Source organism: Coffea arabica, chromosome 4c (genome assembly GCF_036785885.1).
Source record: "Coffea arabica cultivar ET-39 chromosome 4c, Coffea Arabica ET-39 HiFi, whole genome shotgun sequence".
NCBI classification, from domain to species: Eukaryota; Viridiplantae; Streptophyta; class Magnoliopsida; order Gentianales; family Rubiaceae; genus Coffea; species Coffea arabica.
In genome coordinates this window covers 1,186,068-1,208,834 of record NC_092316.1, presented here as the reverse complement: position 1 = coordinate 1,208,834, position 22,767 = coordinate 1,186,068, and the positions used below count along the sequence as shown (strand labels likewise).

The 22,767-nt window shown below is 39.0% G+C and overlaps 2 protein-coding genes across 2 annotated transcripts; both read left to right on the top strand.

Moving 5' to 3' along the window:
• The first annotated feature begins 214 nt into the window (after positions 1-214).
• Positions 215-7,489, top strand: LOC113742204 (uncharacterized). The gene is made up of 10 exons (XM_027269974.2): positions 215-800; positions 1,706-1,749; positions 2,170-2,302; positions 3,011-3,137; positions 3,251-3,837; positions 4,591-4,921; positions 5,214-5,487; positions 5,574-5,666; positions 6,010-6,456; positions 7,038-7,489. Exons 1-10 carry the CDS (start codon positions 620-622, stop codon positions 7,368-7,370), a joined length of 2,550 nt encoding a protein of 849 aa, XP_027125775.2. The 5' UTR covers positions 215-619; the 3' UTR covers positions 7,371-7,489.
• Positions 7,490-12,997: 5,508 nt separating this feature from the next.
• Positions 12,998-15,131, top strand: LOC113743064 (protein BIG GRAIN 1-like B). The gene has a single exon (XM_027271133.2). It carries the CDS (start codon positions 13,570-13,572, stop codon positions 14,947-14,949), a length of 1,380 nt encoding a protein of 459 aa, XP_027126934.2. The 5' UTR covers positions 12,998-13,569; the 3' UTR covers positions 14,950-15,131.
• Positions 15,132-22,767: the final 7,636 nt, after the last annotated feature.

The following is a 22,767-nucleotide window of genomic DNA, read 5'->3' as shown; positions in this document are numbered from 1 at the left end:
AAATTCAGTCAGTATAAATCTTAATCAATTTAATTCATATTTCCTCATATAACAATGACCGAGGATGAATAAAGATCACCACATTGGTAATTTTTGATTTACAAGCTCGAATAAGCTTTTGGTTTTGATTCTGTTCTCAACTGAATTTGTATTTGCGTAATTTTTTTTTTGGCACCAATTATGGTCAATTTTGGATTGGAAGCAACGCAGTGTCATGCTGTTTCTGTAAAGCCCTAAAAATTGAGAACTGAAAATATGAAAACGTGTCCAAAACCCTCGCTCCCAAACCCCCTTATTTCCCACCCGTCTCCGTCTCTATGTATCTCCTTCTCTCCATCCCCAGGCTCTGTCATCTAATCAGCCGTTCACAGCTTTGCCTTTCCCTTCTCTCTCTCTCTCTCTCTCTCAACTCATCAATATATCTTTTAAAACACAAAACCCTTCGTCTTCAATTAAAAGTTAAAACCACATCCGTTCTCCTTTCTGTCTCCAGTGGGTGAAATAATCTAGGGTTTTCATTTTTGTCATATCGTACCTATACGCACATTTTTCTAATTCGTACTCCTACCAAATACTATAACAGTATACATATATATATTGACTCTACAATTTAATTGAGATGGTCTCCGGTGCGAGAATCGATGGAGGAGGGACGACGCAAATTGTATCGGCAGGGCTGATGAAAACCATTCAATCAATCAAAGAAATAGTGGGCAATCACACTGACGGTGACATATATGCTGCCCTTAAAGAGACCAATATGGATCCTAACGACGCTGCTCAAAAATTGCTTAATCAAGGTCCTTTCTTTTTGGCTTATTTTAATCATGCCCTCAATGTGTTATACTTCTTCATCCTTTTCTTTGGCTTGTTTTACCCTTTTTTTGCCTGTTTCCTTTTTTTTTTGTGTTTTCTTAATAGTGTTAAGTTTGCAGTGATTTTGTCATTGGCAAAATTAGTTGCTGAAGTGAATTTATGGCCCTTTCTTTTCTTCTCAGTTTTGTGATGTTTCTTCGGTTAGCAATAATGACACTTGCGGTGTCAATTTTATATGTGCTTTAAGGCCCCTTTGGTCGCAGCACTTGGGGAGCTTGTGCAGCCCTATTGCTTTTTAGGCAACCTAGCAGTTGGGTGTCGAAACGCTAAAATCCATGTTCAATTGAAAGATGCCAAAAAGCTATTCGTCCCCAGCTTTTGTCAAATTTCATCTGATCAAATGAGTAGAAAGAGTTTGGAGTATCAGGCATTATAATCATGTTAGGTGGATGATCAAGATATCTAGTGGGGCATTTTTTTTTCTTTTTTTTTTCTTTTATTTTATTGCCTGGTTCTTTGGTTTCTAGTGTTTTATGCACAATTCAATTCTAAAGTCTTTGTTAGTAATTCCTGGTCTAAATATGGAAATTTGCAGATAAAGAGTTTTTTTCGTTTAAATGTTAATTTTATTTTTTATTTTTCTTCCTGTGCACCACAGTTCAGTTGCTTTATACACATTTTTTGTTTTGTGCTTTTCCATTGTGGTTGATGTGCTGCACTCTGTTGGTGGTTATTAATATTTTTCTCAAACTCTCTTCTTTGATGACCTGCTGGTCCATTTCTTTTTAACAATTATGAATCCATTTTTGTGGGTTTGCCTTTTGTAAAGGTTTTTTGTTCCTTGATTATTGCTAAAAACATTGCTTAACTTGTCAAATCTCTTCTTCAGACCCATTTCATGAAGTGAAGAGAAAAAAGGACAAGAAGAAAGAGGTGTGCATTTTTCACATTGCTTCTTTTGAATATAACAGGAATATCTTTGCTGGCTAAAACAGGAGAAGTTTTCTCCCCTCCCTATATGATATTTCGTCTTCCACTCTCTTCTCTTTGGATAACCATGATTTGGCAAAAAATTATTTGCTTGCATCACAAACACAATTTCCAACACATCTTTTTATCTCACATACATTAAATCACCACAGTGCTACAGTAATTATTTCAAATAATCTCCTATCCAAGCACGTTTAAATCTTGTTAGACCTCCTTTGGAAAAAGTGAAAGGACTTTTTTTGCCATTTATGACTTGATGATTAAGTCAGGATCCTAGTTGAGTTAATTCTTATCCAAATCAGTTGAATTTTATTATTGAGTTGTAACCACTGAAATTAGGATGCTCTTTGCATTTTTAATCAGAATCCAGGATACAGGAGTTCTGCAGCTGCAGAACCAAAAAGATATCTTGAGCATGGAGGTCAAGCAGTGAAATTGAATACTTATTCTGACCGCAATATGAGAAGACTTACCCATGTTCGCAATACTTCATCCGGTAATATGAGCTTAAGTTGATCCAGTTTTACTTGAATTTTTAAATTTCTGTCATTCTAGCTTGTACCATGTTTGATTTTCACATATTTGATTACCTGTTTCTTTAAATGAGGATCATATGGTACATCTAGTCCAAAAATTTTTGGTGTGTTCTTCTTCTGTAATTTACTGATACTGCATGTTAAGATCCATCTGTTTCTCTTATCTTCCCTTTGTGGGGGTAAAAATAGTGTCAGAAATCTCACTCAAAACATTATATAGCCTTCTGTGTCTGATGGAAATTGGAGAGGGTTCATATTGTTTATTCCAGGTTTTGGGGTCAGACAGAGTCGTACATTCATTTTAATTCCTGTAGAATGTATAAATCTTGCTGTTCATTTACTGCTAGATAGGCCGTTGCTCGTCCATGTGGAGATAATATGGTTCTACGGCTGTTTTGGTCAAGCTTAACTGGTAGCTGTTTATATATTTTCTGGTTCAAGTTAATGTGCTCCTTTAAGTTTACATGGTTAGCTTTGGTCTTCTTGTTCACTTGTTCACATGGTTCTGCCTGCTTTTGATTATGTATTTATCATCATTTTGTATATGCAAGGTGCTATATCTCACTTTTATTCTTCATGTTAAAGCTGAAATATTCTTTGTGGGTTGTCACAACTAAAAGAATTTTAAGTGGTCTGCTTTTTGATCATTGGGACTTGCCTGCATCTAGGATTCAGTCGTGAGTTTCGTGTTGTACGTGACAACAGAGTTAATCAGAATTCTTACCAAGATTCAAAGCCTGTGCAAAGTTCAACTTCTATCAGTGATCCAACGGTTAATAATGCTTCTGTAAAGAGGTAAAGTTGTGTGTTACTGAACACACACACACACTCTCTCACATAGTGACTTCATAAAGGTGGAAAAATAATTTTGGTGTCATCCCAAGCATTTAATGTCTGTTGCAATGCAGTACCTCTGCAGGAGTTTCTATGAATCAAAAGCCACATTTTGGACGCCAAGCATTTCAAGTTTCGAATGGCCCTACTGATTTACAATCTGGACAATCCAAGGATGGTATTATGAGTCTCCCTGTGAAGAAAGGTTTGTTTGGGGAGAGGCAGCAAACAGTTCCTAATACTGCTCTACAGGTGCTGTCTGTGAAGCCAAATGATTCCGAGATACCTTCTACAGCATCACTGAATAATTCTGTAGTTGGGGTTTATTCTTCTTCTTCGGACCCTGTTCATGTGCCATCTCCTGATTCCAGAGCAGCTTCTAAGATTGGGGCTATAAAACGTGAAGTTGGTGCTGTGGGTGCTCACCGTCAGAATTCTGATCCTTCTGCTAGATTTTCATCTTCCCAGACCAGCTCCTTTTCAACTTTGCATCTGGGACGGGAAGGCCCCTCCTCAAGAGAATCACCACGTTCTTTTGGTAATGTATCTAAAGGTGACCAATCTAGTCAAAATGTACTACCTGAATCTGCAGCTATGACTAGGTCATTCCCAAACAGTCAATATACTGGCAGGGGCCATCAACTTATGGGTCATCAAAAAGGTATACATTTTTACAAGCATAATTGATTGCCTTATTTCAGAGGTTATACTTATATTTAAGTGGTAATTGGTGCTGATTTGTTACTTTTATAATGACATCATGTGTTAAATTCTCATGTTTTGTGGTGATTATGGTTTTTTTTTCATCCATCTAGAAGCTTTTCCAACTAAAATGAAATATCAATCTAGAAGCAAATACACTAAAAGAGATCTGTTGGAAAGTATTTTACTACTAGTAATTTTATAAAGTTGAACATTACAATCTTTGTTTAGTTTTTTTTTTCTTTGGGCAGCTACTTTTCACTATTTTATTTATCACTACTTTTTTTGTTTAATACTAGGTCTGACTATATTTCACTATTTGTTTATTCTTTCTAAAATCTAAAAGAATCTATTATCAACAATTGGCATAGAATGTACATCTTTAAATTTGACTATGTTGTCTTTTTGGTATGATTTATAAATTATCTGAAGACAGTATTGTGTTATTGAATGTATTCCAGTGGATGTTTATTGTTTCCTGTATGCTTATTGCTTATAAATCTTGATATGGTAGCTGTCATATGGTCATACAAGTATGGTTAATCTCTCTAAGATGTTGCTGTTAGAAGATTGAGAACCCTGTCTCTCCTCCATGTTTCAAGTTGCTTGTAATTTGAGCTCCCACTGGTTTATGTTTGTCACATGTTACTGTTTGAGTACTGGATGTGCCTTGCCTTAATGTTTAAACTTTCTTGATCTTGTGTTGTTGTAGCCCCTCAGCCTAATAAGGAGTGGAAACCAAAATCAAGCCGGAAACCAACTGTTAATGATCCTGGATTTATTGGAATGCCTACTAGTGCTGCTGCTTCTCCAGTTGACAGCTCCAAAGATGTGGGAAGTGAAGCAGCTCAGTTGGAAGATAAACTGTCACATGTAAACATGTCTGACAACCAGAATGTCATCATAGCTGCTCATATTCGTGTATCTGAGACTGACCGCTGTCGGCTTACCTTTGGCAGCTTGGGGGCTGATTTTGAGACCACAAAGTCTGGCTTTCAAGCAGTTCCAAGTGCAGAAGAAACTAACATGGAGCCTTCTGGATGGTTAGTTTCTATACCCACTTAAATACATTTTCGGCATGTTCTCATTTGCTTTAGCCTTACAAGTTGAAATTAATATACATATATTTTGTCTTCATAGTTCTGAAAAGCAAACGTTATTATGGAAAAATTTCTCTAGAGTTGCTTATGAAAATCAACTTTCAAGTAAGTTAACTGCAGGGTAGAAAGCAGTAATGGCACTTAAAGACAATTTTCAGTATAATTGGTTATTTTTAAGGAAAGATTTGTGAAAAGTTTCCTCATGCCTAAATCTACTTGATTATGTCAATGGCAGTTTACCAGCCTCTTCTGCTCCAGAATCATCTACCAATGACTCTGCAAGTAGCAGGCCCCAAGATTTGATAGATGACCATGTTCGAAATTCAGGATCTGGTTCACCAGCATCAGTTTCAGTGCCTGACCATCAACTCCTTGATAAGAAAGAGGTTTCAAATGCACAGAACTTGGAAAATTATCCAGATGTTGGATTGGTCCAAGACAGCAGTGCATCTTATGTTCCACCAGACTCACAACAGCAGCAAGATACTTCTGAATTGCCAAATTTCTCGGTGAGTTTATTTTTTATGCAGTCTAGTATGGATCGCTACCATTTCAGTTAATTCTTTTGCCTTGACTTTCTGTGCTTTTCTCTCAGGCATATGATGCCCAAACTGGTTATGACATTTCGTACTTTGGACCAACAGTTGATGAACATGTCCAGGGACAGGGGTTACCGTCACCGCAGGAGGTAAAATTAAATGGCGTAATTTCTTACCTCATCCTAACTGCTATACACATGAAATTGGGAAGAATCAGAAACATGCCATGTGGATAGAGATATTTGCATAAGAACATTTACCTCATTGCATGTTGATTGAGTTCATTTGATTGGGCCATTTTTGTTCCATTTGATTTGTATAATATAGTATCAATCTAATGTTGATGGAAGTAGTAACAGCGTTGTTGTTGTTGTTTCCTTTTTTTTTTTGTGTAGCCTCGTACTCAGATGTGTTAGTGACATGTTTCACCAGTCTGCTTTCTAGTTTCACTACTGTTATTACTTTATCCATCTTTTTGTCTATTTTTTCCAGGTCCTTAACTCGCATGCCGCAAATAGCATCCCTTCTTCATCAATGGCTATGGTTCAGCAGCAGCAACCGATGGCTCAGATGTATCCCCAACTTCATGTTTCCCATTTTGCTAATCTTTTGCCCTATCGTCAGTTTCTCTCTCCTGTCTATGTTCCACCAATGGCTGTGCCTGGTTACTCCAGCAACCCTGCCTATCCTCACCCCTCAAATGGCAGCAGTTACGTGTTGATGCCTGGTACTAGCTCCCATTTAACTGCTAATGGGCTTAAGTATGGAATCCAACAATTCAAACCAGTTCCGGCAGGCAGTCCTACAGGGTTTGGGAATTTTACTAGTCCAACTGGTTATGCTGTCAATGCTCCTGGTGTTGTTGGAAGCGCGACAGGCCTTGAAGATTCATCTCGGCTGAAATACAAAGATGGCAACTTGTATGCTCCTAATCCACAGGTGAGTTTGCCTTTCTCTTACATCCGAAATCAACTTTGGGTCAAATATCATGTCAGATTTGTTTGATTGACTGATAAACTATCTGCTTGCATGCAACAGAGTGATTTTGGTTCTTATGATAAACCTGTTAAGTCTTGTCCATCTTTCATTTAATCTCAAGTCAGATTTGCATAATGGCCAACTGGAAAGAAAATGCTGTCTTGTGTTAATGTGATGATAGGGACACTATTATTTTTAGTTTCTTCAAATTTGATCTGGAGCTGATTGTGATTATCCAGTCATCTGGAGAATGACTTCTTTTTCAGGACATTACTCTTTTTTCCTCTTCGAATCCTACAGTAAGCATTAAGTTTTGTCATTCAACTATTAGGAAAATGTGCAGAATAGTGAATTTGGTTTTGGAAAAGATTAGATATTATCTCGAGTCTTGCCCAAAGTGCATTTTTTAAATAGCATTTGTCTTCTATATTTTGGGAGTCTTTTCTCCAGCATGGTGTGTCGTTTAAAAAAAAGGATTTCCTGTCACTCCAGAGCTTGCGCTTGTGCAGATTGAACTTTGTTCCTTACATGTTACATCGCAGGTGGAGACATCTGAAATTTGGATGAATCCAAGGGACCTGCAATCAGCTTCATACTACAACATGCCTGGACAAACCCCGCATGCTGCTGCTTATTTGCCATCCCATACTAGTCATGCTTCATACAATGCGGCTGCTGCGGTTGCACAATCTTCTCATATGCAGTTCCCAGGCTTGTATCATCCTCCTCCGCAGCCTGCTGCTATTGCCAATCCCCATCATTTAGGCCCTGCCATGGGTGGCAATGTTGGGGTTGCTGCCGCGGCACCTGGAGGTCAAGTCGGTGCCTATCAGCATTCTCAGTTGAGTCACCTGAATTGGACAGGAAACTTTTGAAAATATAGTCAATTGAGCCCTTTCATGCAAGGGAGTGACACTAGCATAGAAGGTTTCAGTTTTCTTGTGAAATGAAAAGGCACAATCTTTGCTGATTAATGCAGTTACGTTGAAAATTAGCTTGGGCCAATAACATGGAGGCATTTCCCAACCTTAACCAAAAATGAAAAATGGAATAACCCTATCACGATGGAGCTGTGCAGCTAAACTCAATCAGTTCTTGGCAGGTTTAGGAGATAGTGCCGTGTCACTTCTTCCATCACATGTGAAATGGACTTGGGGTTTAGAGAGAACCTTCAAACTGTAAAAATGATGCTAATCGTCCGTGTGTGCTGCTCTAGCCGGTTGTTGCAGACCTCCTGTCAGGGGCCCCTTTTGAATGCCCCTATTATGCGTTTTCTTAGATTATTGCGAGTGCAGCCGGAAACCCTCCAGTCGGGAGACTCGTTCTGGAAGGAGTGTGCTCTCCCTGTCCCAAAAAGTGGGTACCTGTGGCTGGAAGTTGAAGTTTGTGCTTTCTTTAAGCGGCGTGACCGACTAACTGTACAACCGTAGTACCAAGTACTTTTTGTTGCACTTTGGCCACTCTTCATAAGGTTCCTAAGCAGTGCAAGTTTATGCAGCAGCATGATATGATCAGAAGCGTATGCTTAGGATGGCTTTGTTTTTTGTGCATCCTGAACTGTGCAATTTTTTGGTTCCAGGGAACATTTTTTTACCCCAAAAAAAAAAAAAAGAAAAAGAAAAAGAAAAATAGGAAAGAACATAGAAAAGCAGTCTAAAGAAACAAAGCCTGTGCAAATTGGGCCTCTACGTCCTTCCGATCCTAGTGAATTTTTGGCCTCAGTAGCAGTTCATCACTTTTCTTAACAACTCTGCGAATAAAGTTCCAGTGTGAACCCAATGAATGAACAACTCTGGATGTAAGGTTGTTCTTGTCTTGCTCTTTTTGTCAGTGAAGAAAAGCAAAAGAAGACCTTTTGAGGTTGCGTCTTGTGGGATGTCTTATCTCCCTCGGGATCGCTGAATCTTTCTATATGACTGTTTTCTGCTGGGCATTTAACTGTTCACATTCCTTTGCCTTCTGGGGAAAAGACATCAGAACGCAACAACAAACAAAACAAAATGATGGAAATGGAAAAGAGAGGGCAATGGCTCTAAAGCGGTTTCTAGTTTAATAAAGACTCGGCTGTATTTGTCGAGAGCATCCTCTGTATGCTTTTAACGGTCCACAAGAACGGAGAGGATCTGATTTTTCATTTTTGGAAATGTAATGTTTGCGCCCTCCATTAGTAGTCTAAGCATAGGGTTACAATACTTAGATGACCACCTTCCTGATCGATACTTTCTTAGGAGGGACCCTGGATGGATAAGGTGAGCTGAGGAAATCAATGTCATAGGAATCTTTGCTTGAAGCGCTATTGATTGTTGAACTACCATCATCACCCCTCCCCCCCACCCCCCGGGCTTCAATTAAATTTTGCAACTAGTCTCACTCGAGTCTTCTCAAAGGAATAATTACCCCAGATAAAGATCAACCAACCACCAAATTAATCATCAAGTTCTTGCTGCTGCTGCTGCTATGATTTGGTAACCCCTCTCCTAGTAGGCCTCCAGGGCACATACGTACAGCCGTTTCTCCTGCAACCGTATAGCAGATATTTTAACATTTGTAGGCCTGCTATGGGTCTGTGTTTAGAAGAAAACTTCAAACATCTGGTGTAGTGGACTCCGACCTAACTTCTTCCTGTTCTACTTTTGAAGTTGACAATGTACTTGTGCTGGTCTCTCATAATTTGGGACACAAGTGTAAGCAGTGGGAGATCCATAGATTACAAATATACTTGTACTGGTTTCTAAAGTGATCATGTGCAACAAACTTGCAGTACTACAAAATAGTGAGGAGCAAGATGAGCCAGAGCTGAGGAGTGAGGACATGTGGGAATTTTGGATATCAGGCTTCGCATACGCATGGTATATTTCATCCATGACTCCAGGAACGATGGGCAATTTAAGATATCCGTAAAAGTTTCCCTGACAGATTAATTTACAGAATTTAATTGTAGTATTCAACTAGACATGAACGTAGGAGGGGACACTGTGAGCGTCATGCTCCAGTTGATTGGTTAGTGTCACATTCCACACATTTCTATACAAGGCACTTTTTTTTTTTTTTTTTTTTTTTTTTTGTGGGGAACAAACATTCATATAAGGTGCTTATCCAGTAATAGTGGAGTATATTTCAAGAAAGAGGCGTTATGAATTTGAACCTGACACAAATTTCTTTTGGCTTATTATTTCTCATCAATGATTATTCAAGACGACTGACGACACCCCAATTCAGTGTGCTGCCCCGAGCATTTATAATGGGATGAACAGCTGCATAAAGAAGGGGCAGATGTGTTGTTGCCACGGAAAATGAGTGGATGACACATCACACATTTATCGGCTCACTGATTGGAATTCTGGAATTCTCACATTGCTTGATATATAGTAGGAGAACCCTCCGCAGATGAACTGACGCTAAATTATCATCAAGAATTAATGTGGACATTTTCGTTCTGTTTCTTTTAGTCCTCCATCTACCTGCAAAAGACCCTCAAAAAGAAGTTCATAGAGTGGTAGTGGTAGTTAAGAGTTAAGATAAGAAAACAGAGTTTAGTTTCCTACTAACAGTCCCGAAATGATAAAAAGCTGTCTTTTCAATTCAAAGCTTTGTTTGGACGCAGGCGATCAAGGTAATTGGGCGTTGAAGCAAATGTCTCTCTCTCTTTTTCTTTGGCTTGGGGAGATGAGGGGTGGTAGTGGCCAGTGGGGGATAATTCCATAAAAGATCAGACATTAAGGAAAGCAGAATGCCACTGCGCAATATTGATGCGTCAATTCTCATGGGGATGGTGGAGACAATAGCAGCCAGCAGTCGACTCCAGTCCATCCAATTCTTTGGTGGGGTGATTTGCATGGGGAAAATTTTTTTTATAAAGAAGCTTTTTTTCTTCGTTATCATGGCACGTCATGTAAACATCTAGTCTGACATAATTTGGTAGCCAACTAGCTAAGGTCAATGTTAATCCCATGATCACAAATGGAATCTCTCGTACCGTTTTGCACTATACATGAGCTGAATGGAATCTACCTCTCGGATTGCCATTTTTTACCCCTCCCTCCCAAATTTTTATGTTTTTCATGAATGCATTTTTAAATTATTTTTTACCTCACATGTATGAAATCCAAATCGTTATAGTAAGTTTGTTTACAAAAATTTCAGATGCTCATATTAATTTCGGGCTAAAGGTTTGAATTATCAAAATCAGTAGTATGATTCACTGTGAGAGCATAAAGATATTACAGATTTCAACTCTATGACATAATAGCCGGTATAGAGAAAAAAGAAAAAAAAAAAACTCCCTGAAACTTCTAGGACTACTCATTAGTAATGACTCAACACAGCTCAAACCATTTTCTAGCATCCAATCCAGGTGGCTGGGTTGCACGTATAAACTAAGTGTTGCTTGGTACCGTACTGTAAAGAATGTGCGAAGAATGGCATGTGGGGATCGGGGAAATTGAGGAATTTTGGTAAAGAAGAAGTGCATGTGATAAGAAAGGAAAACTAAAGCGTATGTGGTGTGGAGACGTTGCTTTATTCAGGCTTTAGCTCATGCCCAAGATTAGTCCCTTATTTAGCATAATTCTGATTACTTGTCCTCGTAATCCTTTCTTTTATCTTTCATGTTGATCCTTTCTTTATCAAAATCTCGGCTACTTTATACTTTGTTTTATTCACTTAGTCCGTGGATTGAACTCAGAAGCCACGAGTGCAATCATTGCCCATATATGATCAACTTCCTCGCTACCTCCTCCCTCTCTATATATTTAATTACTTATATTCCTCCTCCCCCCCCCCCCCCTCCTCTCTGTCTGACGACATAGACACATGCATGTATACAATTTTCTCAAGATATGTATGCTGCGTAAGAGTTCAACTTAATTAGGGGTATAATAATAATAATTCGTAAAGGATAGGTGTCAACAAATTAAAGAATGCGTAACATGAATATTACACTTTATTGCATGGTGTAATCTTTTCAGGGGCGGCGAGAAAAGGAAGTTATGCATGCCTAGCCAGTTGCCACCATTATCTTTATGTTTAGTTAGAGAAACTAAGCATTGATGTCCTGACCATTAGCTTTCCTAACTTAACTGATACTTGAGCGGCACCAGAAGAATCAGATTTATTAAAAGTTGTGTTGAAGACTTGCACCTCATGTTAAATCTATGGGATTTCTTCCATCTCATGTTGAACAATATTTTTTATAGTTTTAGTGAAGGAGAATATTGCCACAAGAATGTCTGCCCGGAAGAAGCGTTGTTGTTCATGTGTAAAACCACAGCCGTTCACACCCCCACGAAACTGGGGAGGATTTATATAGCTACTCAATCAAAAGCCATGCTGCTACATGGTCGTATATATTGGCTCTCTTCAAATATGAGCTGAGAGTGAAACTGATGAAAAGCTAGACTGCTGCAAGTGTCAAGAAGACGTAACATATTTAACTGAAATTTGGTACTTGCTTATTAGTATATGACTCATGGAACAATATACCATTTGTTCTGGAAAAGTCATCTAGTTTTGTCCCCCTCCCTTTTCTTTTTTTTTTTCTCCTTTGGGTTCCTTGTTTCTTCTTGTGATGCAAAAGGATTTACAGAAAGGAGAGAATGAAAGGGTTCAGTAGAATCTACTTCTTTTAGGACAAAAACCATTCTTATTGACCTAATATTATTGGATTAGAGAAGAAATTGCTTTATCATAGTGTAATGAGTGGTCATACGTATTTCAGTCTCCAGATTTTGAATGCGCAAGTTCTTGTAATAAGTACTCGGTATTCTGCAATTTTCTTCTCTGCAAGTTCCTCACAATTGTCTACACCACAAAAATGGATGCACTTCAAAATTATTTATTATTATTGTTATTATTTTAGAACTGATGACAAAGCCAAATTAGATGCCGATTTGTGGATAATAATGTGGATTGATCCTGCTTGGATTTCCACTTGGATTGATCCTACCAACTCCAAAGTGGAAACAGGTACGTAAACAGTTGGAATCTTCTGTTCCATTATTCAATACTAAATTCAGTGTTAATCTCACTTATCACGTGAAGGTAAAGAAAATTTAAATAAACAGCACATGATGATTTAAATAACAAAAACATTTGACATAAATATTAAAGTGTACTGAAAAGTGACACGAAGAATCCCTCGTGATATGTGCAGGATTGGACATGGTCCACATGCATTTAGAATTCTCGGTGACATGTTTTTCTATGTCAATTCAATGCCACCTATAGTATTACACCAAGTGCCCTGTTATTATTTACACTTTAATTTTCTAATAATTCAACTTGGTTTGGTTTAACATAAGTGTAAATAATAACAGGACACTTGGCACAATATTATAGGTGGCATTGGATTGGCATAGAAAACATGTCACCGAGTATCCCAAGGGATCCACGTGGACGGCTATCATAAATATTGTTAATGAATGCACTCCACATCAGCAATGCCAACCTGGCAATCCCTCCAGCGTGGACCTAAACCCTGGATCAAGAGCCGGGCTCTGATCCAGCCCAAGCCCATCAATAATTCCATGCCATGACCTGATGACCCCAGGACCATGTATATAAACACCAACCAAAAAGAAAAATTGCACAGAAACAGAAGAAGGAAAGCCTCTCTCTCTCTCCCCACCCTTCTCACTTCTCAGACGAGGACGCTTGAGTCAGGCGTGTCTTCTGGCTTTCATTACTTCCAGTACTACTAGTCTTCTCTCTCCCTATCTGTAATCCATCAAACATAGCGCATCAATGACTCTTGTCTCCATTGTCTCCATGCCCCCATTTTGCATTCACTCATAGCCATCCCACACCTGCAATTTCCCTCTGCTCTCTGGAAACCTGTGTCTTGTTTAGTTGTTCTAGTTAGTTGGCTTTCACATGATATTGTTTGCCTCCATCAACCTTCCTTTTTTGCAGCTTTTGACTCTTACATAGCAGACAATAAAGCCCTTCTAATATCATTCCCAACCCCTTCTTGTGTTCCTCAAAATACTTGGAACTGTTTTTTTTACACTCTACCTCAGTCCTCTTGTCTCTTTCTCTGTTTCCCCAGGGTATATTTATTTGTCATCCAGCCGAACCATGGATAATCATCACAAGTATTGTTACCGAAAAGAGAGAGAAAACTCCAGCCCTTCATTCTCTTCCACCCTTCTTGACGCAATTTACCGCTCAATTGACGAAACTGAGCACCCTCAGGAAGGGCAAGACGACGAGTTGGTCCTGTATAAGGAAACCATGAGGAAGAAGCATAGCAGCAACCTGAGCAACTTCAGAGCTGATCATGCTGGCTTTAAAGATGAGATAGACATGGCTAATTTTCAAAGGGCTTGCTTGATTGAGAAATGGATGGAGAAAAAGGTTGTTGTGCGAAGGAAATCTGCAGCCGATTTTGAAAGGAAGTCGAGAAATGAGGATGCTGCTGCTTTTTTCAACTCCAGCTCCAGCTCCTCGGATTCCAGTTCTGGTGGAGGCTTTTCATCTTCAGACGCTGAATCTGTCTACGGGGCTCCAGCAAGATCATCATCTTGCTACGGATATGGCTTGCACAAGCCTAAGCCAATAAGGACAAGCGTTTCAGCTCATCAGCCTGAAAAACTCAACAAGCGTAACAAAGATTTCAACTGCAACATGTATGAAGATGGAGGTCATAATCACCAGCCCAAACCTAAGCAAGAAGGTGGGGCCTTTGTTAAAACAAAATCCAGGGCTTTAAAGATCTATGGTGATTTGAAAAAAGTGAAGCAGCCAATCTCCCCTGGTGGTCGACTGGCCAGTTTCTTGAACTCTATTTTCACTGCGGGTAATGCTAAGAAAGCCAAGATTTCGTCCTCCAATAATATTGGAATTGGAGTATATGATGACGCAACTTCCGAAAGAAAGGTGAAGTCTGCCAATGCATCGACATGTTCGTCAGCTTCTTCATTTTCAAGGTCATGCTTAAGCAAGACTCCATCTTGTAGAGGAAAATCCAGCAATGGTATGAAAAGATCTGTCAGGTTCTGTCCGGTTAGCGTCATCGTGGACGAGGATTGTCAACCATGTGGGCAGAAATCTTTGTACGACGATAAGCCGAGCATGGATTTGGAAGCAGTTAAGAATAGTATTAGGAGTTCGATAGCAGAGGAGCTGAAGTTTCACGTTATGGAAAAGAATCGTAAAGTGGAGGAAGCTGCTAGAGATTTATTAAGGAATTTCCAGAAGAAGGTCGAGCGTGAGCAGTTTGACAGGAGAAATGCAGGGATTGAATCCCAAGCGTTTGATCATCATGTCGTCGATGATGAAGACGAAGAAGAAGATGATGATCTTGATGATGATGCTGCAAGTTATGCAAGTTCTGATCTTTTTGAGCTTGACAACCTTTCTGCTATTGGGATGGAGAGGTATCGCGAAGAATTGCCTGTCTACGAAACTACTAATCTGGGTACCAACCGAGCCATTGCCAGTGGCTTGATTTTGTAAATCAGCAAAAATTTCATAAGGAGAAAAAGAAAAGAAAAGAAAAGAGAAGGTAGTAGAAGTAGTGGCAGCAGTGAGTCTAGTAGTACTTACTATGTTTATTTATTGGTTTGGGGGTTTACATCAAAGAGAAATGAAATTTATTTCTCTTTCTAATATAAGTTGCTCTTTGTCTTGCTCCTTTACTCTGCTAAATTTTTTTTTTTTACTAATCCCTAATTGTACTCGCCTTGAATACGAGTTAATTGCCAAATTCATCAAAAAAGTTGTTGTTCATGGTTTTGGGACAAGATTTCCGAAGGCAAATTGATTGAACCATAGTAGTGCAAATTCGTCTCAGAAAAATCGCAAAATCAAAAGGAGTTTGCTACATACAAGTCAGTGGAATGCCCGCGTTGAAGATGAGTGCAAGTCATGAGAAAGGGGTATGTATGGTAGCATAGCAAGTAATTAAGTAGTGATTAGTGAGAATGACAAAGTGAGTTGTACAGTAAAAGTAAGTGAAACAGGTAGAAACTCATCACAGATTCTGAGATCGCGTTCACACGCGGGATCATGGGCTAAGATAGATACAATCCATCATAACATATATATATACTACTAACATAGTATAATGCACAAACAGTGGAAGTAGATAGTTTTAGGGCTTTTGCTTTTTCCTGGTCTGCGTGGGTGGGGTCTCTCTTTGCTTCAACATGGCGCTAGCTACGGCACGAGCAAAAGGAGTCTGTTACGCATGCCCACCCTGAAATTGAATTTTTTTTTTCAAAATAATAAAATAAAATTCCCAGCAGTAGAGCACAGCGAGGAGGAGGGTTGGGATTTAAGAAGTGACAGAGAGAGGGAAATGAAAGATTCGAATTTAAGACCTTCAATCTTTTAGGATTGGCTTGAAATCGAAGTTAAAACCTAAAAAATCGAGTCGGCTTGAATTGCAAGCATTTGAAATCTTTTTGTATATATATATAAAAAAAAAGTATACTGTAACAATATCACGCAGCATGTAAGAGGGTGATTGCCATTTTTGTTTGTAGGTTTAGCGCAATTTTGTTTGGAGGGATGGGGCAGATGGTAAAATGCGTGAAGGAGTGAATGCGCGTTGGATGAAAAGATGAGCATAAGCACAAGCATAAGCATAGAGGAGAGATGATGAAGAAAGTGAAAAAGAGAGAAAATAGGGGAAGATGAGGATGGATGGCGGTCTCCAAAAGCTCGGGACACAAAATCTAATGTCAGATCTTTGTTTGGTGGACTGATTTGTCATGCCAATTAATTCCAAATGTGCGACTTAAGAAGAGCTTTAATTTGCCTGAATGAATGATGTCAAATTGCTGCCAATTTGCCAATGCCAAGCCGGACAGTCTCTTTTTCAATTTCGAGAAACTCAGGCCTTTTGCAGATAAACTTAATCCCCAAACAACCTTCAAAAACCGACAACTTATGAAGGCGTCCAAGGAGCTTAACTACCCAAACCCCAACCCTTCCCTAACCGATGTGGGATAGAACACCCCACAAGGGCCTCAATTAAACAAAACATGCTCTCTCTCTCTCTCTCTCTCTGTTCACCATTATTTGTTTTTTTTTTTTAAATTACATCCACAAGGCCCGCCCAACGGTGCAAAAAAAAGCTGGCTGAACTGCCTCAATTGGCATACCTAAACTGTACCCAAAAAAAAAAAAGAGAGGCTAAATTCATAGTACCTTTTATAGTGCCCGGATCTAGTCTAGCAACAGAATTAAGGCTGATACGAGAATATAGCAAGAAGTTTTTTTTTTTTTTTGGGGTTCCGTTCAGGACGAGCAAGAAGTTGACGTCTGACGAAAAATGTCCATGCATCTGTACCATTTACCAGCAGTCCAGCCACCAGACATGTATTATTGTGAATGTACTTTCTTGGTTTTCTCGTGCACAAGAGGCATAGAATACGGACCATACAAATTCGCCTGTAGAGTAGACTCAGCTGTACCTTTGACTTTGGGATTGTCTTCTTAGCTTCAGCTTTTGTTAATCTTCTACCACCTTAATAACGTTGGAGGTTTGAATGCGAATTGGAGCAAATCGCATCCCATTCCCTTCCCACAGGGAATGCCATACAAAAATAGTAGGAGTAATCAAGAAGTTGTTGTTGTTGTTCGTGGTCCACAAAATGCACGAACTTCTAAATCATAGGCCTATATCTCAATTTGCCCTCCCACGAACGAACACGGTCGCACCGCAGACCTATCACTCTTCTGTCACATCATTTCATTTCCCCCTTTTTCTTTTTCATTATTATTCCTTCGTTCCGCTTTTTTATATGATGATCGGCCCCAATCCTTCCTTCATTAGTCTTTCTTATTACCTGTAATTTACTATCAAACAAGGAACCCAATACAATAATACCAAAAAAAAAATAATAATAATAAGGGTCTTATTTATTTACCTACCTTCAGGGGATGTTTTATTAGATTGCATTTTCTGGAGCGTACAAAAATTACCTTAAACACTTTTCAGATTGTGATCGTGATCCGCTTGTTTTCCTCCCATACGCATTTTGTAACTTGTAGTACGGCGGAATTTGGAGGACCACTAAAGCTGAATCAACCCAAGAGTGCGACACCTTAATTATCAGATTCATGGTTAATATATAATCCAGCAAACTTTGAACAGTTAAGAAGCTTCAACTGCAGGAAAAGAAAAGGGCTATATGTTTACTAATCATATGCCTGTCCCACATTTCTCCAACTTTTTTCCTCAGTACAGTAATATTAAACTAAGTGAGTATCTATTAGCATATCTTGTGGATGATGAGACTTGAGACTTTGGTGAGAGGATGTAATTAGGACCCCCAGTTAGTTAGTTAACAGCATTCTTAACACAACAAAAATTGGTCACCTATTAATTATCGTTGTTTCCATGCGAACATAGACTCCCAAGCCCTATGTAACCTAGGCCCCAACCTAGCTACATGCCCTAATTCATACCTAATTATTTTGCAGACATCATTAAACTAAATTACTACGTAATATACTAAAATCAGAGTCCACATATACATATATATATATCTAATAATACATACACTTAAATATATAGACCACTATTTAGTTATACTTTTAGCTAGCCACCCTTTCTAGGTCGATCGTGCACGCCCATAAAGTTCCCTCCTTGACAATTATTTTATCCACGATCTGTCGTACTTTGCCATTTACCATGCTGCCTAATGAATAATTAGGAGAGTAATACTAGAATATATCGAAATAAAGCGTGTATTCCGTACTTGGCGGAGGAGGAGGAGGAGGAATTTGGAAAATTCTCTTCCTAGTGACAGGCATATTATCATTTCCCTTAAAGGCCATTGCACGTAGGTTGATAAGACCATTAGCATAGAGTATACAACTATTACTCCATGGCAATCCCATACTTTAAAAAAAAAAAAAAAAGAAAGTAATCATCTGATGTGGCCATACATCCTACACATTCCGAACTAAATAAAGCCCTCTTTTTTATGGTTGGTGAAGTGGAGAACTTGAACCGCAATGATGATGTGATTAAGGGAAGAACAGAAGAGAGAGCACCAAGCACCAAGCACCAAGCACCAAGCCATATATATATATATATATATGCTGCATTGTGTTGACCGCTCGCTTAGCTTAAGCCTTCAACACCTCCCTATATAATCATCACCATAATCTTCTGATCCACACTTTAAAAAACTTTGACGCACTACGTGATGGCTGCTCTCTTTCTTTTTTTTGGTTTTTTTTTTTTTTTTTTTTGTTTTTTAATCTGCGGTGAAACTTTCAAGCCTTATATATATATATATGTGCTCACTCCATTTCGAGTGCTACTAATTGGAGTTCGAGGTTTTCAAAGTATGTTAAGCATAATTCAGACTATTCAGTCAATTAAAGTAATACAGATGGAAGATTTTAGTGTATTATACTACACAAGATTGTCCTTGACATATCAATGAAAAGGGAAAAGATGACAATATCTTGTATATATATATCCCTTAAGGATTCACAAACAAGTTTGAAAAAATTTTGGTCTGCTTAATTATCCTATGTACGATTACTTTCTTTCGTTACACTTGATCGCTAGCACCATATACTAATACTGTAGATTGATCAAATTCACGTCTCATTTAGAACATATTTTTCACCAACTCATGAACGACAAGCATTAGAGGCCCCCATCAGGAGTAAATTAGATCAAAATTCGTGTTCCAAAATCCTCCTAATCCAGAAGGAGTTGTTACGATCAATGAAAATATGATTGTGTGTTTGTGGGCAATCCTTGGCTGGGCTTGTTACGTACCAACCGTGCACAAGCACAAATAGCATCCAGGCGAAAACATAGAAATATATATATGGTTTTTTTTTATGGTGTCACAGCCCTCGATCAGTTGTCATTTTACAAGGGTGCATGCCGGGGTGACACACCAGACAATAATCCGTGTTCAGTTGTTTTCTGTCTTAAGATACTCTATATATTCACATCAAAACCACAGCCTCTCGGTTATATATCTGCCCTTGCTTGCTAATCTTCCATCTTCATCTTTGTTTCCTACTGATCACATGTAAACCATAATTGTCTTGATCTGTCTTTATTAATTACTGGATGCAATGATATTATTGAGGTGGACTTGTCATATCAGTTTATGGTCGATATTCTTGCCTCTTCGCCTGGGTCATTGACCAAGGAACATGGATCATTTCATTTGACGATTAAATATCATATCCACCTTCTCCAGCATGCATATTTATTGTTGTTCCTTTTGTGATATATATAACACCCTCTCTCATGTCATTCCGCACAAGCAAGAATTTTGTTCAAAATGTATTTTCTTTCGTATGATGAGTCAGCTGGTGTGGTGTAATTTAGACATATTAAAAGTATTCCTTAATTATACGTGCGTTTCTATTGAAAATTCAATAATGGTTACCCTCGAGACAAATGGGCTTGGCCCTTGTCGGGGTTTCAATCCCACATCGGTCTTGGGGGGGAAGGGTCTGGGTAGATAAGTCCCCTGGACGTCTTCAAAAATTGCCGGCTTTTGAAGATTGCTCGGGGATCTAGGTTTATTTGCCGAAATTCTTCCTTTCTTTCGTAAGAAAATGTCAGGAAGACAAATGGGCTATGTTAATTGTTATGTGTGCGTTCCTCAGATGGACAATCTCCTCTTCCCGCTAGCTGGAAAAAAAAAAAGAAAAAGAATGTAAAATGATGGTGTGCTTTTCCTTATATTGATTGAATTTCAGATTAAAAAAAAAAAGAGGAATATTTTAGTGGAGTGGTAATTGCATGCAGGTTTACCTGGAACTGGGCCCCGCATGGAGATCTGGACTCTGTCCCAACTGAAATGCTATTGGAGGCTGAGCAGGAGTGTGAGTTTGGCAGCGCACGTGATGGGGTGGCCAGCGTGTTCAAGCCCTGTCGCGGAGGTACACGTGCGTAAGGTAACCCCATCGTCCTCAGTTTCCTTCCATCCATCCATCCCCGCTCGTTGCGCTCGCTCGTTTACCTACCCAGCCGGGTCCCGCATGCCCCTGATTGACCCTGCCCCAAATCTGCCTGTCAGCTTCTGCACCACTCAGTTGTTCGACACGTGTCCACACCCACACGTGTGCTTGCGTCACTTTTCGGGTCTCTGATCACTGAATTGTCGTTCGGAAATTGGGGGCCCCCACAACGTGAGATGGTAAGATCGGAAACTAAAGGTAAATTTAATGCGAGAGAGAAAGCAAGGATACTGGGTTGGGATATAAGTCCCTGGGATTGCCTCAAGAGTTGCCGGCTTTTGAGGTTAATTCTGGGATTAGGTTTATAAAATAACAAAAGTCTGATTCAGGCTGTTGAAAAAAGACAAATTGCCTCAGGGTTGAAAGGGTATTGGGTGGTAGTATCCCACTTAGCAGCAGGTCCCCCCTATAGGTACATTTGTCCCACATCGGGGTTGGGGTTGGGTTTGGGTTGGGATATAAGTCCCTGGGATTGCCTCAAGAGTTGCCGGCTTTTGAGGTTAATTCTGGGATTAGATTTATAAAACAACAAAAGTCTGATTCAGGCTGTTGAAAAAAGACAAATTGCCTCAGGGTTGAAAGGGTATTGGGTGGTAGTATCCCACTTAGCAGCAGGTCCCCCCTATAGGTACATTTGTCCCACATCGGGGTTGGGGTTGGGTTTGGGTTGGGATATAAGTCCCTGGGATTGCCTCAAGAGTTGCCGGCTTTTGAGGTTAATTCTGGGATTAGGTTTATAAAACAACAAAAGTCTGATTCAGGCTGTTGAAAAAAAAAAAGAAAGCAAGGATACAATCAGCTTTAGTAAAAGTGACAAAAGATTCTAGCTGGCTGTTGTGGAGGATAGCAATTGTAAAATAAAACACACCAAAACAAAAAAAAAGAAAAAGAAAAAGAAAAGAGAAAAAGTTGTCGAGAATTTTTGGTGATCCCAAGATGATTGTTTGCTATCCTTTCTCTTTTTCTTTATTGTTGTTCTTTACTTTGTTCCTCCATGGAAGAGAAAAGGGTTTTCCCTCTTTTTTTTTTCTTTTTTTTCTTTTTCTAAATGTAAATTTTTGATACGCGATGATGATCACATTGCCCCGACTAATTTAATGGTTGGTTGGTGTTTCAATTTGCAAGGGAGAAGACTAATGACCGACCAAGAAAGAGTTTTTTTTTTTTTTCCCATGTTTTAATTTTGTTGTCTTGATTGTCTCTCGTTCGCCTCCCGTCAAACAATAAACAGTCAGAGATTGGACCTGCATGTTATAATTGTTTTTGGAAACAAGTTAGCTAATTAAAGGGAAGGTTAACTTACTTAGGCAAATAATTAATAAAGGAGCATTTGTAACACGCACGTAATGATTTGTCATGACGATGCTATCATATATACACAAATGTTCTTATGGCATCATTTGGAGCAAGGTGTTTCCAAGGTAAAATAGCAGCATTTAGTAGGAGCCACACACGCACGATTGGTGGCTTTGGGGTTTCCAAAAATGTAAGAGCAAATTCATATATATTTCACATATATGTGAATTCATTCCTCTTATTGATTTTTCGATTACCGCACAATTGTCGTAGAGCTAAAATCTTTTGCAAAAGATTCCAATGAGCTGTGTTTTTCCTTTAGAATTTGATTTGTGGCCTGAGGACGCAAACATCAAATTTATGGATGTTTGGAGCGGATAACATGAGATTAAGGGATTTTTTTTTTTTTTTTTAATTTCTTCTAAGGGAAGTACACACAAATTTGAAGAGATAATTGAGTAGGATGGTAAGGCCTTGTTTGGATTGCGATTTTTCGTCGGAAAATTACATCGTTTCCGTAATCACATTTTTTTATTATTTTTTTTCCTCACATACATCAAATCGCTACAATAATCTTTCCATGAAAAATGCAATCCAAACACAACATTAATTTAGGAATCGGACACCATAAAGGCGGCGCCACCATTCTCATACGCCTAGAGCACACTACCCACTTGCCGAAATTGCAGTCTATTATTACAGCGTATTCTACATCATCAACCGTCATGGTCAGGTTCTGTTCTTATTAGAATCATCACGTTTCCCAAAGTAGCTAGGAGCGTTTAATTTCACAGAGAGCAGAAAGAATTAAGTGGAGCAGGTTGGGTCATGGGTGCATATTTTTCTCATCAGAATAGAGAATTACTACTATCCCCACTCCCTTTCCTCAATCACGCATCGATTGTGAGTGATACATATGTGTACTGCTCAAGGTTCTGTGGCCTAAAAATTAACATGTCTTTTGGATTGGGCCGTGGATTCTCTTTAAGTAACATGTGCGTGTGATGTTTGCGATTGTTGAGA